At 41.0% G+C, this 14943-nt stretch overlaps 1 protein-coding gene across 1 annotated transcript; it reads right to left on the bottom strand.

Annotated features, from left to right (window-relative positions):
- Positions 1–453: 453 nt before the first annotated feature.
- Positions 454–2324, bottom strand: alien (COP9 signalosome complex subunit 2 alien). Its single transcript, XM_017635155.1, has 6 exons — positions 2167–2324; positions 1878–2072; positions 1690–1815; positions 1150–1631; positions 754–1086; positions 454–696 (listed from the first exon to the last, which is right to left on the bottom strand). Exons 1-6 carry the CDS (start codon positions 2218–2220, stop codon positions 552–554), a joined length of 1335 nt encoding a protein of 444 aa, XP_017490644.1. The 5' UTR covers positions 2221–2324; the 3' UTR covers positions 454–551.
- Positions 2325–14943: the final 12619 nt, after the last annotated feature.

Raw genomic sequence — 14943 nt, 5'->3', positions numbered from 1 at the left:
TGGAACGAATTCGAAGTGGGCAAATTAAATCTTCGAATCCTTGTTAAGGACATAACTCGTCGTTGTAAACTCTTTTAGGCTCAATAAGTGAGTATGCATTGCATATTTTTAGGTTTCATTCGCAGTTAAACTCTTAAGAGCTCTAAAAAAAACGAAAAATTCATATAAAATGGCGCACAAGAAATGGAATAGGAATTTTCTTCTATCAAAATTTCTTAAATCAATTTGCATCTCTCAAGAAAAAAATGCTCGTATATTTATTTCTTCAAGAAAATTTACAGCAAAAGCAAAGTGCTTTATAATAAAAAATATTTCTTGTGATTTTTCTTGAGAGCTGGCTTTGGGATACAGTTTGTATTTCAGGTTATTAGCTTTAGGGGGGGGTTTGAACCCCAAAACCCACCCCTTGTGTGCGCTAATGATTACAGCGATGTTAATTAAATTGTATACATATAATTTTAAATCGAAGCAACTGACGCATATGAAAGCCTTTATTATAGTAAGCCTGTTTTGAACCAGCATAACACAATACAAATCTAATACAATAAATTTTATGCCATTTTATTGACCACGGCCTGGTGTAGCGACGAAATTTGATTCGCCCACCCATCTACGGCATTGTACCGTGCTGCGTTGTTATTTTCTTTGTCGAGCTGTAAAACTTGATTCATTTGGTCGATGCGCCCTTGAATCGTGCTAGTTAAAGAATAATATATATATTTATGGACAGCTAAACTAAACAAAAATTCTTACTTGTCTAATATACAAGATACCAGCAGACTTTCCACTTCAACCGCTTCAATTTTCAACTTTGTCGCTATAAAGGGTATTCCGATGTTTTTATATGGCCGTATCAATTTTATTAGCACCTGTGTGCGGATATTCCGCAGCAGATCTTCAATATGTTCCCGGATAAAGGGATCATCCATAATGTTTTTATGATTCGTTTTTAATATGGACTCAAATTCGGTAATGTCGTTATTTTGATACGAAATAACCAATTTCGTCATGGCCACAATTTCAGGATCTTGTTTATAGGGCTTTGCCTCTTGGGAATCAAAAGGATTTATACCGGATTTCATTAACCTGTAGATAAACAATGAAGTTTTTACTTTTGTGTATAAAATCAAAATTTTCTTTGAAACTTACATATTAGCCAAAACCAAATATTTCAAACATGTTGTTCGTCGTGGAGAGCCAGACTCATCATAATTCTTGAATGCCTCGAAGAAGTCCGTATGCGCCTTTTCGAATTCTCCTTCTCTCAAATGCATTTTTCCACCGCACTCGCGTATTACACCCATAATAAGCGGGTGCGGTATTGCCGATTTAATATGTAAGGATTGCTCATATAGCGCTTTTAACTTTTTGTTATTCTTCTGCACAGTATACATTTGAATTTCTAATGCATATATTTCCAGCAGCTGTGTACCCTTTTTCAAGTCATCCTCACCATCATCTGTTTGGCAGGATAGGTGCAGTTGCTTAAGAATTTTTTGTAATTTTATAAAATCTCCCAGATCAAAATAAAGTTTGCCTAGTTTGGTATTGGTTTTGAACCATAGACGATCATTTTTGGCATCTTTCAATGCATCCAATGTGGTTTCATAAAACTTTTGTAAAATTTCCATCTACATTAGAGATATATATATATTATTGTGAAAACGTAACATGGGTTCTGTAACTCACATTCTTAGATGTGGAAATATAATCCAAGATGGAATTGATGGATTTTTCCGAGTGATTGCGCGTGACAGCACTTTTAATATAAGTTAATAATAGCTTGTATCGCTCCATCATTTCGTTATAGTTATTCTGCAAATGAAGTATTATTAAAAATAAACGAGTCAATAAGTCGGCTATGAAAGTGTTCTCACCAACTTAAAATTTATTTTTATCATCTGCTTGAGCGCCTTGAAACCCCATTCTCCCTTTTCCCCACCCTCAAGGTCAAGTACTTTTTGAAATGAAGCTAATGCAGCGTTTGGATTGTCTTCCTTCAAAGCTTTACTATTATAGTATTGATTTTCGAGATCCACATCAGGCTCCGAGTTGCTGTCTTCTGAATATTCCTACAACCGTCGACAGTTCGCCGGTAAGTACACATTTGCCATCATTACGTTGAATTCAATAAAAATAATATCACTTTTGGTGTTGGAAACTCACCAGTCCGTAATCTTCATCATCCTCACACATAAAATCATCTTCATTATCGGACATTTTGGCTATTAAATACGAGAAGTGCAATTTCCACAAACAAACCAATCCACTACTTTATTTCACAGCAAAAAGTTCTCTCCTTCTTATCAATACCACGTTCACAATACATATTGTGTTCACAATAACGTCTCTTGTGAAGATTAAGGTATGAACAATACATGGCCGTAAAAATTGTGCGTATCAAAGACATATAGGGGATTCCCTTATACTCGTAAAGTCTAATGGGCTGTTTTTGATTACCCGTAAAGGGCTGTTTTTGCTTACGCGTAAAAGCACATTTAGCTCTACTCTAACAGGTCTATTCTGCACGTTACCGAAGATTTTGTAACCGGAAAATTTTATTACCAAAAAATATTAGCAGTTCTTGTCTCCGCGATTCTAGGTACGTTGGTAATGCAGTTAAAATATTCAGCAATTCAGCTATGAAGAATTGTGCAAATTCTGTTACAGGTCTATTCTGCGCTGGTAATAAAATGTTTGTAACCGGTAAATAAAGTTCCTGTCAATTTTTAAACGCTTTTCGCATTCTGCATACTCTTGTAACCGGTAAATTTTGTTTCCATGTTGTTGTTGTTGTTGTAGCAGCATACAAATTCCCCAAAGACTTTTTGGGGAGTGTTGCTGGAGTGACAGTCCTTGGCCAGATATAAATCTGGGTCGTTCCGGTTACGTAGACCCGACTGTCGTGGGAACGATTTTGTTTCCATCTCATAAGCTGGTAACAAAGTATTACCCCGTGAAATATTCAATGCCAGAATTTGCACAATTCTTCATAGCTGAATTGCTGAATATTTTAACTGCATTACCAACGTTCCTAGAATCGCGGTGACAAGAACTGCTAATATTTTTTGGTAATAAAATTTTCCGGTTACAAAATCTTCGGTAACGTGCAGAATAGACCTGTTAGAGTAGAGCTAAATGTGCTTTTACGCGTAANCATTTATCCATACAAAATTCGTCACCTAAATGCAACTACATTTTTGCATTAAGAATCTAAATGCTAAAAGCAACCCTGTGATCTTCCAAAATTTCCACGGTTCGACCATGGTTAAAGCTGAAATTAGTCGAGAACGCAGAACGTATACTTAAACGCAGTCTGTATACGCAGAATTTTGTCGATTACTGGAGCCCTCAGTGTTGCTTACTACACTGTTGCCACTCATCAATGCCTTTTCATAAACTTACCCTTTCAACTACAATTTTTCGTGCTATAATAGATTTTAGCTAAATATAAACTACTTAGTTTTCAACAAAAACCTTATTCAATAGTAAATTTCAAATATTTTAAACATATTTTGAATAGGAACTTATATCTTTTTTACCATCTGTAAAACTGACGAAGTGGCAACCATCTAAAGAAGGAGAAATCAGCTGACACGGAAAAATCTAAATTCCGCAGATTTCTGCGCTACGGGCTACAACTACAGAAAAATTCTGCGGTGTTGAGTTTTCATTTACATGGCGCTTTGGTAAGACAGATCGTGTCAGCTGACTCGGGTTTACGTACCGGTAGGTTTACGTTCTTGACTAATTTCAGCTTTAATGACAAGAAGTGGCAACATTGCATTTTCGAGTATACAGTGGCTAGCTGCGTTTCAGTGATCGCCGATCGAGATTTCATTTATTATTTTACATTATTTGGAAAAAGAAAAGTTGAACGAATTCAACATCCATATCAAACTGATAGTTATCCGGCTCAATTAGTGATCAACTCTGTGGGTTTTTTTTCCTATTTAATTGAGGATATTTCAATTGACAGTACCGACAAATGAAAATATACACAAACAAATTTTCGAGTATGGTTAAAACGATTCAAGTTTTTGTATTGAACTTTTTGTTTAAAATTTCTTTTTCCCTTTTCAATAGGGTTTTTGCACATTATCTTCTCTGTGCGAATTGATCGTGATAGATACGGATCTGAATAAGCGACAGGAACACGGCCGTTTGTCAAAAGCATACGGTTTCGAACTCGCGTAAATGTACATTTGCTAAATGCGATAGCATGAAGGCTCTTCGAAAAAATATGTTCGAAAGTGCTAAATGCTGCATTTTAAATGCAATTAAAACGCTGCATAACAGGCTTTTTCATAAAAATGAAAGTAGCATTATAAAATGTTTATAAATTAAAAAATGTCAATTAATGAAGCTCTATAAACCTAATGTTGCGCAGCCTAGACAGACTCCCTCGCCACTGAGTTTCAAAACGCTTTCTTTTGGGGAACGTTTAAAATATCTGCTGATGTTATTTCTCGTTTTAATACAATATTACAATAATGATATTTCATTATATACTCTGGTAATTAAAGGGATCTATCCAAATTGCTTGGTTGATTATTTTTTATATTAATTACGATAGCCAGCTCTCAGAATCGCGGGAAGTAAAAGAAATGCCATGATGCTACGGCGGTCCTGCTGTATCTTTTGTAAGACTCCCCCCGGTATATCCCTTGGATCTACCCCCTATCCTGCGGATCAACAACAGAAAGTACGGCAAGCTTCGTTGCTGGTCTCTCATAGATTCCAACGTTCGTCTTCACCAGTGCGCTTCTCACTTGCTGGTATGGGCCCACCCTCACAGAAATTACTCTACCTTTCGGCCAACAGTTCCTGGGGCCATTAGGGTCAAAGATATAGACGACATCTCCCTCTGCAATCGGCTTCACGTTCTCGATCCACTTAGAACGTCGCGTTATCACGGGTAGGCAATTGTAGTTTTTCTTGTAGCTCAGCATCCATAAGCGTAGGCAAAGAACCATCATCGAAGAAGGCATAGTTAAGCTTATTGTTGTTACTATAAAGCGTTACAGGCAACACCCGAAACAGAATTGATTCCGCTTCACAGCTATGGGCGTTGCACGCAGAGTTGGCAATTGGTGCGATTACCGTCTCAGCCCGTTTATTATGAAGGAGAGGATGATGGATTAAGGCGCAGCCATCTGTACCGCCCACGGAAGTAGATGTGTACTGAAGGCGATGGTGCACCTTTAGGTTGCAAACAGAGTGGAAACGAAGCCGAAGACGAAGATGAAGACGAAGCCGAAGACGAATTGCTTGCGTTGCGGGCAAGCTGGCGAGTGTACATAGTGGAAGATGAATGATATGAAGATTTGTTTCTAAATAAAACCCTTTTTTTTAGATAAAATCAAAAGAAAATAAAGAAAAAACAGCAATTCATGAAAGAATTTGTATAGGACAACTTTTGGAGAATTTCGCCACTTGTAATATGTGTTACGGCAAGACGGACAGACATTTTTCGAATATACAAGAATGCTAATTAATACGTTTGAACACATTTTGCCAAAAACTTAGCCAATTTCTTGAAAAACACGTTTTTTCACAATTGCAAACAGTTAAATAAATTGTAAACAATTCATCACAGCAAGCGATTCGTCTTTGAAAACAGCATCGCACTGTTTCAAGCTGACCGCTTGCGCAACGTCTTCATCTTCATCTTCGTCTTTGCTTGCACTGTGATCACTATCATATGCTTACTATTGCACTGTTTTTCGTCTTCGGCTTCGCTCCCACTCTGTTTGCAACCTTAGGCAGCGACGACATATAAAGTGCAGGCGTATAAGCTTCCAACGCCATAACAGATAATGCAAGAGCCGTTGATCCCACGTCTGTCATTGCTAGTGTGCGCATTCGGGTAACCACGTTTTGCTGTGGATTTCAAGTTGTATTTCGCACAAGCACACTGTTCGCTCCTTGAGCGAGCTAAAAAAGCTAGTCGGTAAAACTTTCGAGGTTGCTTGAAGGCAGCTCTGGTTTGTGCATTCCCCAAAACGCTGCATGCATTCCCGGCAGTTTGTTAACCAGCTCTTGCTCCAGCTCTGGATTGTTCAGGTGGCATAGTATGCTCGAGGCTTTCATCGTTACGCAAACATTTTGCACCTCCAAGGTTAGATCGACTAGAGCCTCAAGTCCGTTTTCTTTCACGGCTGGTATTTCACATATGAGGGTCAGAAGCACCGCAATGATAAATTTTGGGCGACCGAATTTCATTTTAAGTATCTCGAGCATTTGCGGCACACAGGAATAACGCAGCCGCAGATTCCTTACCGCATTCCGTGCTGTCCTTTCCAGGGACTGCCGCAGACGCAGTAGGTTTTCGCCATCAGAAAATCCGCACATTTCCGTTGTTTGTTGGTAGGTGGCCAGAAAAAGGGGTGATTCTGAAACTTTACCGTTGAACTTCGGCAAATCCTTACCGAGGCTAATGCGTGCAGCGGGCTGGTTCTTGGTATGGCAGCGATGATCCTGTGGCTGCGTCGACAGGTGTTTTCCTATAGCTTGAGTTTGCGTGGGGTCGGGTAGTAACTTTGGAAGCCACGTTGCGTTGGTTGTTGGAACCGTTTGATTTTGCACAACCTTCTCAAGTATGGAGAGTTTATCTAGCATCGACCTCATTTGACGTTGAATGTTGTTATCTTCAAGCACCTCTTTTGGCTGTAGAGGGACAGTGGAAGGGCCGGTTGTAGTCGGATGACACTCGGGCGATACTTTCGTTGACATTATAGGGGGCCAGGTAGGCCCGATTGCATCAAGCCACTTTTGAATTGCGGCAGTTTCCAGTTCTTGCAAATTAGAACATCTGTCCTCGGGCTCCACTTCCTGCAGAAGTTTCTTGCGTCTATTAAGTTGACGAACAATTCGCAGCTCTTCTTCGATTAGTTCTGCTTCAGCACGGTGTCGTCGAGCTCTAGCCGACTTATCACTTACAAGGCTATAAGCTGATGTACCGCGTGAGGTGTGCTCATGCAAGGAGCTAATTGCTTGGCTACATAGTTGGCTGTACGTTCTACCTCGTTATTCGGCTTTGGGGCGCAAGCATTTGTGGAGGCACCTTTGCTTATTTCAGCTCCTATCATTGTACCGGATGAGGAGCCCGAGCGCCCTGCACAGTGCCAGTCTACGTGTTCAATAGAAGCAGTGACATCTACGCAACGAAAATGAAACCAGTGCTCACAATCATCGCAGCAAACCATTTGTGTATCGTCTGCCTCGGAGCAGATTTTGCAGTTGTAGCTTTCTGATAGCCGAGCACTTTGCATTTTTGCAAATTATGGCAAACTACCATAGAATATTTTAAAGATGTTGCGCAGCCTAGACAGAGTCCCTTGCCACTGAGTTTCAAAACGCTTCCTTTTGGGGAACATTTAAAATATCTGTTGGTTTTATTGCTCGTTTTAATTACAAGATTAAAATAATGATTTTTCATTACTTACTCTAGTAATTAAATTCATCTATCCAGATTGCTTGGTTGAATATTTTTTAATATTAAGTGCGATAGCCAGCTCTCAGAATCGTGGAAGTAAAAGAAAAGGTCAGAACAGTTTTCTTGTATGTGACGTTTAAATGTCATATTGCTACGGCGGTGCTGCTGTATCTTTTGTAAGAATACCCCTGGTATATCCTTCGGATCTACCCTATCCTACGGATCAACAACAGAAAGAACGGCAAGCTTCGTTGCTGGTCTCTCATAGATTGCGGCGTTCGTTTTCACCAGTGCGCTTCTCTCTTGCTGGTATGGGCCCACCCTCACAGAAATTACTCTACCTTTTGGCCAACAGTTCCTGGGGCCATTAGGGTCAACGATACAGACGACATCTCCCTCTGCAATCGGCTTCACGTTCTCGATCCACTTAGAACGTCGCGTTATCACGGGTAGGCGCTCACGTAACCAGCGCCTCCAGAATGTGTTGGCCAGTTGTTGGGCATATTTTCAGCCTTTTCTCAATCGGTCGGGTCCTACAGCAGATTCCATTAAAGGTTTCATACCACTAGAGCTACCTAACAGAAAGTGGTTAGGCGTGAGAGCCTCGTCCTCGCAATTATCGAGCGGGATGTAGGTCAACGGACGTGAATTTTTCACGGACTCCACCTTCAGTAAAGCACCGCGCAGTAAGTCGTCAGAAAAGCGTGATGGCTGCAATATACTGAATAGTATGTCCTTTACAGAATGCACGAGACACTCCCAGGCGTCAACCAAATGCGGCGACGAGGGCGGTATGAACTTCCACTGCATTGAAGAGTTGGTGAAGGCACTTACTAACCTCACCTTATCCATTTCTTCGAATGCGGTCACAAGCTCTCGCTGCGTGCCTTTAAAATTAGTAGCGTTGTCACTCCAGAACTCATGAGGACGCACGAATCCATTGACAGCGAATAAGCTACCTCTATGTGAACAGCCCTTGTTGTGAGACAAGTAAAAACACTCCGTACCGTGTCTCTGTACTTCTGCGTACTGCTACCAGCAGTAGGCCGAAGTAATCTACCCTCACGTAGGAAAATGGGCTGACAAGGTAGTTATTCGGACCGGTGGCATGCAGCTCATCTTTGGCGGGTGCGGAGTAGCGTTGCTAAGTCGACAAAACTGGCATTCGCGTCGGATCTTGTTAACAACGGTTCGTAGTAGCGGGATGTAGAATTTCTGGCATATTTCGTTCACCACAGTCTCCGCGCTACCGTGAAAGTACTTGATGTGGTAGTCAAGAACAATCAGTCCGGTTATATTCTGGGTTTTCGGCATTATAATCGGGGTCCTAGGTCCCTTTCATTTTAACTCTACTATCGAGTCGTAGGATGGAGTCCCCATCAAGGTAAGGCGAAAGTTTGTAGATGCAGCTCCTTCGACGTACTGGATTTCCTTTTGAATGTAGGGCAATTTCGTTAGCAAAGTCATCAGCCTGGGCTTCTCTCCATAAAATTCTTTCTCGTTGACGAAGCGGTGGACTATCTCTACGGTAGTGCTTCCAGACCCGAGCACATGTTAACACTGTGGCTATTACCCGCAGAAGCCGCGACCATCGCGAAAAGGGTTCGTGTATTGACAAAAAAAACATGATGTGGCTCTGCGGTACCGTGGTGCCCTATGCACCGGGCTATAAGCCCTTCGCTGGTGGTCTGAGGGTCATCTGTATCGTTAGGCCAATACATACGTTCACGTTGCAAGAACTGCGGCCCTCGAAACCACCGGATTTTATTAGATATGTCAGGTGAAGTATGCCATTTTGTAGCGTCATCGGCCACGTTATCAGCTGAAGCAACCCATTGCCAGTCCTATGATTCCGATAACTCCAATACGTCGCTAACTCTGAATGCGATGAACTGGGAATATAGTCTATGATCAGAGCGGAATCGGTCCAGTAGGTTTGACGTTGGATATCCAGCCTATGTGAAGCGAGTACAGCTCCGACTAATCTAGCGCCTAGTACCGCAACCCGTAGCTCGAGCCGAGGAACGGAGAGCATTTTTAACGGCGCCACCTTCGCCTTGCTGCTCACTAACACACAGTCGACGACTTTGTTGATGGTGTGACGAAGGTAGCACGCTGCAGAATAGGCATTTTCATTGGCGTCGACGAAAACGTGCATTTCCAGCTCGGACCCACCTTGCATATCTTTAAGATAGTATCGGGGTATTCGTATCGACTCTAACTCCGGCAGGAGCCTGACCTATCTCTGCCAGTTCATCGGAGATGTACTAGTCCCAGCAACATCCGGAGCGCCATATCTCCTGGAACAATATTTTTGCGTATATAACGTAGAAGCTAAGCAGTCCTAAGGAGTCGAAAATACTCACGACAATACTTAACACCTCACTTTTGGTGGGACAACGGCCGTTAAGCAGCATACTCTTGTTTTTGTGATGCTGGGCGAGGCGAAATGTGAAGCAGTCTTCCTTGGTAAGCCACCATAGGCCCAAAACCTTTTCAGCTGGTATATCTTGATCAGAACTCAGGCTTACCTCGCAGTTTATATTGTTGACCTTCAGAACGGGCAACACTGTTTCGGTGCTCAAACGCCAGTGCCTAATGTGAAAACCACCCTGGCTGTGAATGAAACCGACGCCACTTATGAGTCGAATGGCCTCCTCCGCTGTGTCTACGCTATCAAGCATATCATCAACGTAATGGTTATCGACAATACACTCAACGACTCTCGGCTGGCTATTTCTAAATTGTTCCGCGTTAAGGTTTTTCACATACTGAGCACTACTGGGTGAGCAGGTCGCCCCGAAAGTCATCACAGTCATCGCAAAAACTGAGGGTTTAACAGCTCCCGGCTCAAATCATACAAAACGCTGAGTCATGTTCCTGTGACCTTATCATGACCTGATGGAATATTTCTTATATGATGCCACTTACAGCTATAGCTCTCTGTCGGAATCTTCGTAGGACGGATACCAGGCATGTAAGTTGGTCTTGTCCTTTTAGGAGCATTGAGTTAAGAGACACGCCTTTTGTTTTAGCAGCGGCATCCCAAACAATTCGAACCTTTTGCGGCTTGTTCGGATTGCGCACCGGAAATATTGGCAAGTACCAACACCTCTTGCCCAACAGCACCTCAGCTGCTAGGGATTTTGAGTGCCCTTTGGCCACATAATTAGCAATTTCAGTCGACAAATCCGCGGCTAGTTCAGGTTGGCGCTTGAGTTTGGACTGCAAACATTGATCTCTCCCTAAAGCAAGTGGTAGGCTGTCCGGCAGCGTAGTGCTGGTGCGTTTCCAAATGAGTCCAGTTTCAAAGCGGCCATCCACGCGTTTAGTAGTTGATCTCAGTTGATCATTTGCATACTCGTCATCTTTGGATATCAGGCTGGTCGACTTTCGGTTGACTTTTAGGTTGTCTAAGCATACGTATTTCTTGACAATCTGCAGCAACCCAGCGTTGACGGCAGTATCACAGTCGCAAGCATGAAATATGTGATACTCTGAGGCTCTTTGTTGCTTACCGGCAATTCCTTTCAGAGTCCACCCCAAACGTGTATTTTCTGTTACGGGTTTGTTATCCTTTCCCTCAAGGTATCATATACTTAGATCCAGACCACTGTTGTTGATGCCAATTAACAGCTTCGGCGCGGCACCCGTATAGGAGGGCAATGGTAAGCCCTTCAGATATGCGTATTTATTCTGCAATCGGCGTGTGTCGAGTGTCTGTGTCGGAAGTTCGAGACCTTTCACTGTACGTATCTCTTTCAACACGAAACGTTTTCCGGCATTGGCTCCATAGTACCGGTGAGTATTGGCTGTCCATTTCAGGCATAAAGGTTGCGAGGTGCCCTTCAATTGTAGTTCTTCTTGTAGCTCAGCATCCATAAACGTGAGCAAAGAACCATCATCGAAGAAGGCATATGTGTTAAGCTTATTGTTGTTACTGTAAAGCGTTACAGGGAACACCCGAAACATAATTGATTCCGCTTCACAGCTATGGGCGTTGCACGCAGAGTTGGCAATTGGTGCGATTACCGTCTCAGCCCGTTTATTATGAAGGAGAGGATGGTGGATTAAGGCGCAGCCATCTGTACCACACACGGCAGCAGATGTGTACTGAAGGCGATGGTGCACCTTTAGGCAGCGACGACATATACATAGAGTGCAGGCGTATAAGCTTCCAACGCCATAACAGATAATGGCAGAGCCGTTGATCCCACGTCTGTCATTGCTAGTGTGCGCATTCGGGTAACCACGTTTTGCTGTGGATTTCGAAGTTGTATTTGGCACAAGCACACTGTTCGCCCCTTGAGCGAGCTAAAACAGCTAGTCGGTAAAACTTTCGAGGTTGCTTGAAGGCAGCTCTAGTTTGTGCATGCCCCAAAACGCTGCAAGTAGTCCCGGCAGTTTGTTAACCAGCTCTTGCTCCAGCTCTGGATTGTTCAGGTGGCATAGCACGGCTGGTATTTCACGATTGCTTGGTTGATTATTTTTTAATATTAAGTACGATAGCCAGCTCTCAGAATAGCGTAAGTAAAAGAAAAGGCCAGAACAATTTTCTTGTATGTGACGTTTAAATGTCATGTTGCTACGGCGGTGCTGCCGTATCTTTTGTAACACCTACTTTATTTTTTATGAATAAGGCCATAAAACTGTGTAAAACTCGTAAGTTTGCGAGGCTTTTATGGAAAGCAAAGATGTAAATAGGTGCTTAAAGTGACTGCTTGCCAGACTGAACGAAGAAGAGCTGTAAAAATTGTAATTAAATTGGATTGCAATCGAAAAATATACTAGGTATTGCAAAGTGTTTTTATTGTAATCAAACATTATCAAATTGATTGCAATCAGAAGTGCTTACAATCAAATTTATTGTATGTGTAGAATCACAATAAAAGCATTAAATTTTGATTGAAATCAAACTGGTAGCGCAGTCATTGATTACTAAACAATGGAACTGCAATTTTTTACAGTTCTGTAGCTCGTTCCTCACAAATGAAATAGCAATAAATAGAGATAGTTCCGCCGATAGTATTTAGAATTCAACGCTGAGCTGCCGCCGTGTTGAAATATCGTTCAATGTTATAATGAATTAAACAGTGTATAATTATATAGCAAATATGTATCTTAAAAACATATATTTAGAAACGTGGTATTATTATAAAATATGTTAGTTACTTTATTATATCAGTAATATAAAATATAATAAATTTCTTTGCTACTGAAAGCTAACAAAGCGGCGTTAAATTTAATACAAGCGGCCGATCAGTTGTTAAGGCTAGGCCCAACACGTTGAGTTCAGGTAGCCTAAAAATTCTCCGGTGGAGAAAATAGCGGAAAATTGCCAATTGTTGAGCTGAGCGGAACTACTCAACTGTGCGCGTTCCCACGACAGTCGGGTCTACGTAACCGGAACGACCCAGATTTATATCCGGCCAAGGACTGTCACTCCAGCAACACTCCCCAAAAACTCTTTGGGGAATTTGTATGCTGCTACAACAACAACTCAACTGTGCGTTTCTAAGGAAAATAGTCAACGGTTTGGCAACAGCTACGTCCAAGGCGTATCAACTACAGGTGATAGCNCAGTATAAAGGCTGATTCACATACAACTTTCTTCGCGTTGCTTGATAGTTTTTTGCTTTGACATATAAGATCGCATGAACCAATTAGAACAGATCTGACCGGTTGAGAAGCAGCCATTTGTAATAGCAATTGAGGAAAATGTGTGTGACGTTCGTAATTTTGAAGTTTGCTATTTCTGTTTTGCTTCTTTCTACATGTGAATGTGTCGGTGTTTTATTTCAGTGATTTTTAAGCGGGTTTCAATAAATTTTTTGTGCAAATGTAATTAAAATGAAGTGCGCGGTGATTGATTGCAAAACACGTACAAAAATAATAAATTGGTTAGCACAAACATGTGCTACAACATCATGATTCAATAATACAAGGTTCGATAAACCGTCAGTTGTCTCTCTCGCACCGCTCCCTTAGCAGTGTTGCTTCTTTGGAAATTTACTTGGAAAAAGTGCNAATAAATTTTTTGTGCAAATGTAATTAAAATGAAGTGCGCGGTGATTGATTGCAAAACACGTACAAAAATAATAAATTGGTTAGCACAAACATGTGCTACAACATCATGATTCAATAATACAAGGTTCGATAAACCGTCAGTTGTCTCTCTCGCACCGCTCCCTTAGCAGTGTTGCTTCTTTGGAAATTTACTTGGAAAAAGTGCTGCTTTGCTGTGAAATAGAAGTATAAGCTTTTGTGCAATATGTTTATTTGTATATGCATATGAAGCACATTTAACTGATGAAAACATAAACTGTTTTAAATTGGCTGTTTACATAAATCTCATAGTAGTTTTGTTTTAATTTTGAGTCTTTTTGTAGTTTTTATACGGCTAAACAACACAAAAATTGCGTAATTCACGTAGATATGTTAACATTTCGTTCAATATTTCGTTTAAAATGCCAGATTTCCTGCAAATACATTAGTATTTACAAAAGGAATGTCACTACTATTTGCCTACTTTGGGTACTTTTCTACTCCATTTTAGCAGCAATGGATTTCATGCCTCCCCTTTCCCCATCCTTCGTAAATGCAACCTTTTGTAAGGGAGTGTCAAACCGCGGCTGTCCAAAATTATCTAACCTTGTAATATTGAATCATGCTTCAACATTGCTTGCTTTTTTTCTTTGTTTACTTTTCACAGAAAATAACATGGCGCCGAAATTACAAACGTCAGCCAGAAAATTACTTTTTTCTTTTGCTTCATCTTGTCAGATCTTGGGTAGTTGGATCATGGATAGTGATCAGTGTTGCCAAACATGGGCTTTTCCTACCAAAACTGGTAGGTTTTTTTTCCATTTGGTAGGTTTGTAGGCTTGATTGGATTTTGGTAGGTTTCGGAACTACGAGTAATAGTTATTTGAGAAAAATAGAAAATGTGTATCTCTAAACATTTTTGCAATTTTTTTTACATGAATATTTCACCGGTGCGTTCGTTTAACGGCGGCCGCAAACATGATTCCTCAGTACAAACGTATACCCTTATTATTGCCAATATACAATACGAACATCCATATATACTTTATGGCGTGCTTGGACCAAGATTCCAGGATAGTCTGCCAATGGGCTTGTACCCAACCATATTCTGGGAGGAGGCAGTGATGAAATTGATGGTACAATTGTACTGTTTTGGTACATTTTGGAAGCCAAAAGTACTGTTACGATTATCCTCGAAACCTTGAGGGATTACCCAAATATACTCGGGCTCGTATCGCTGGATTGTTAAATAAATGCTAACGATGACCGAATTGTAGTACAATTAACTTTATTGTACAACAAACAATTTACAATACTTGCTAATACAGTAAAAACACTTTACAATACTTGTTAAAGCAATAACAACGCTTTACTACTTGTTAACACAATTAAACTTATAGCTTGCTTATTCGCAACTCGATTCTCCGCTCACTTTACTTGTAGCTTGCTGACTTGTAACT

The sequence above is a fragment of the Rhagoletis zephyria genome, unplaced genomic scaffold (genome assembly GCF_001687245.7).
Source record: "Rhagoletis zephyria isolate East Lansing unplaced genomic scaffold, Rhagoletis_zephyria_1.1 Rzeph_scaffold_00119, whole genome shotgun sequence".
Lineage (NCBI taxonomy): Eukaryota > Metazoa > Arthropoda > Insecta > Diptera > Tephritidae > Rhagoletis > Rhagoletis zephyria.
The sequence above is the reverse complement of the archived record's forward strand: the minus strand, read 5'-3'. Positions and strand labels throughout refer to the sequence as shown.

What these genes read in the sequence shown, in the direction of transcription:
- alien (XM_017635155.1), bottom strand. Translation starts at nt 2,220, where the DNA reads ATGTCCGATAATGAAGATGATTTTATGTGTGAGGATGATGAAGATTAC. An exon ending in TAAAAATAAATTTTAAGTTG is followed by an intron (nt 1,816 to 1,877) that starts GTGAGAACACTT and finishes CTTCATTTGCAG; the next exon opens with AATAACTATAACGAAATGAT. An exon ending in ATATTTCCACATCTAAGAAT is followed by an intron (nt 1,632 to 1,689) that starts GTGAGTTACAGA and finishes TCTCTAATGTAG; the next exon opens with ATGGAAATTTTACAAAAGTT.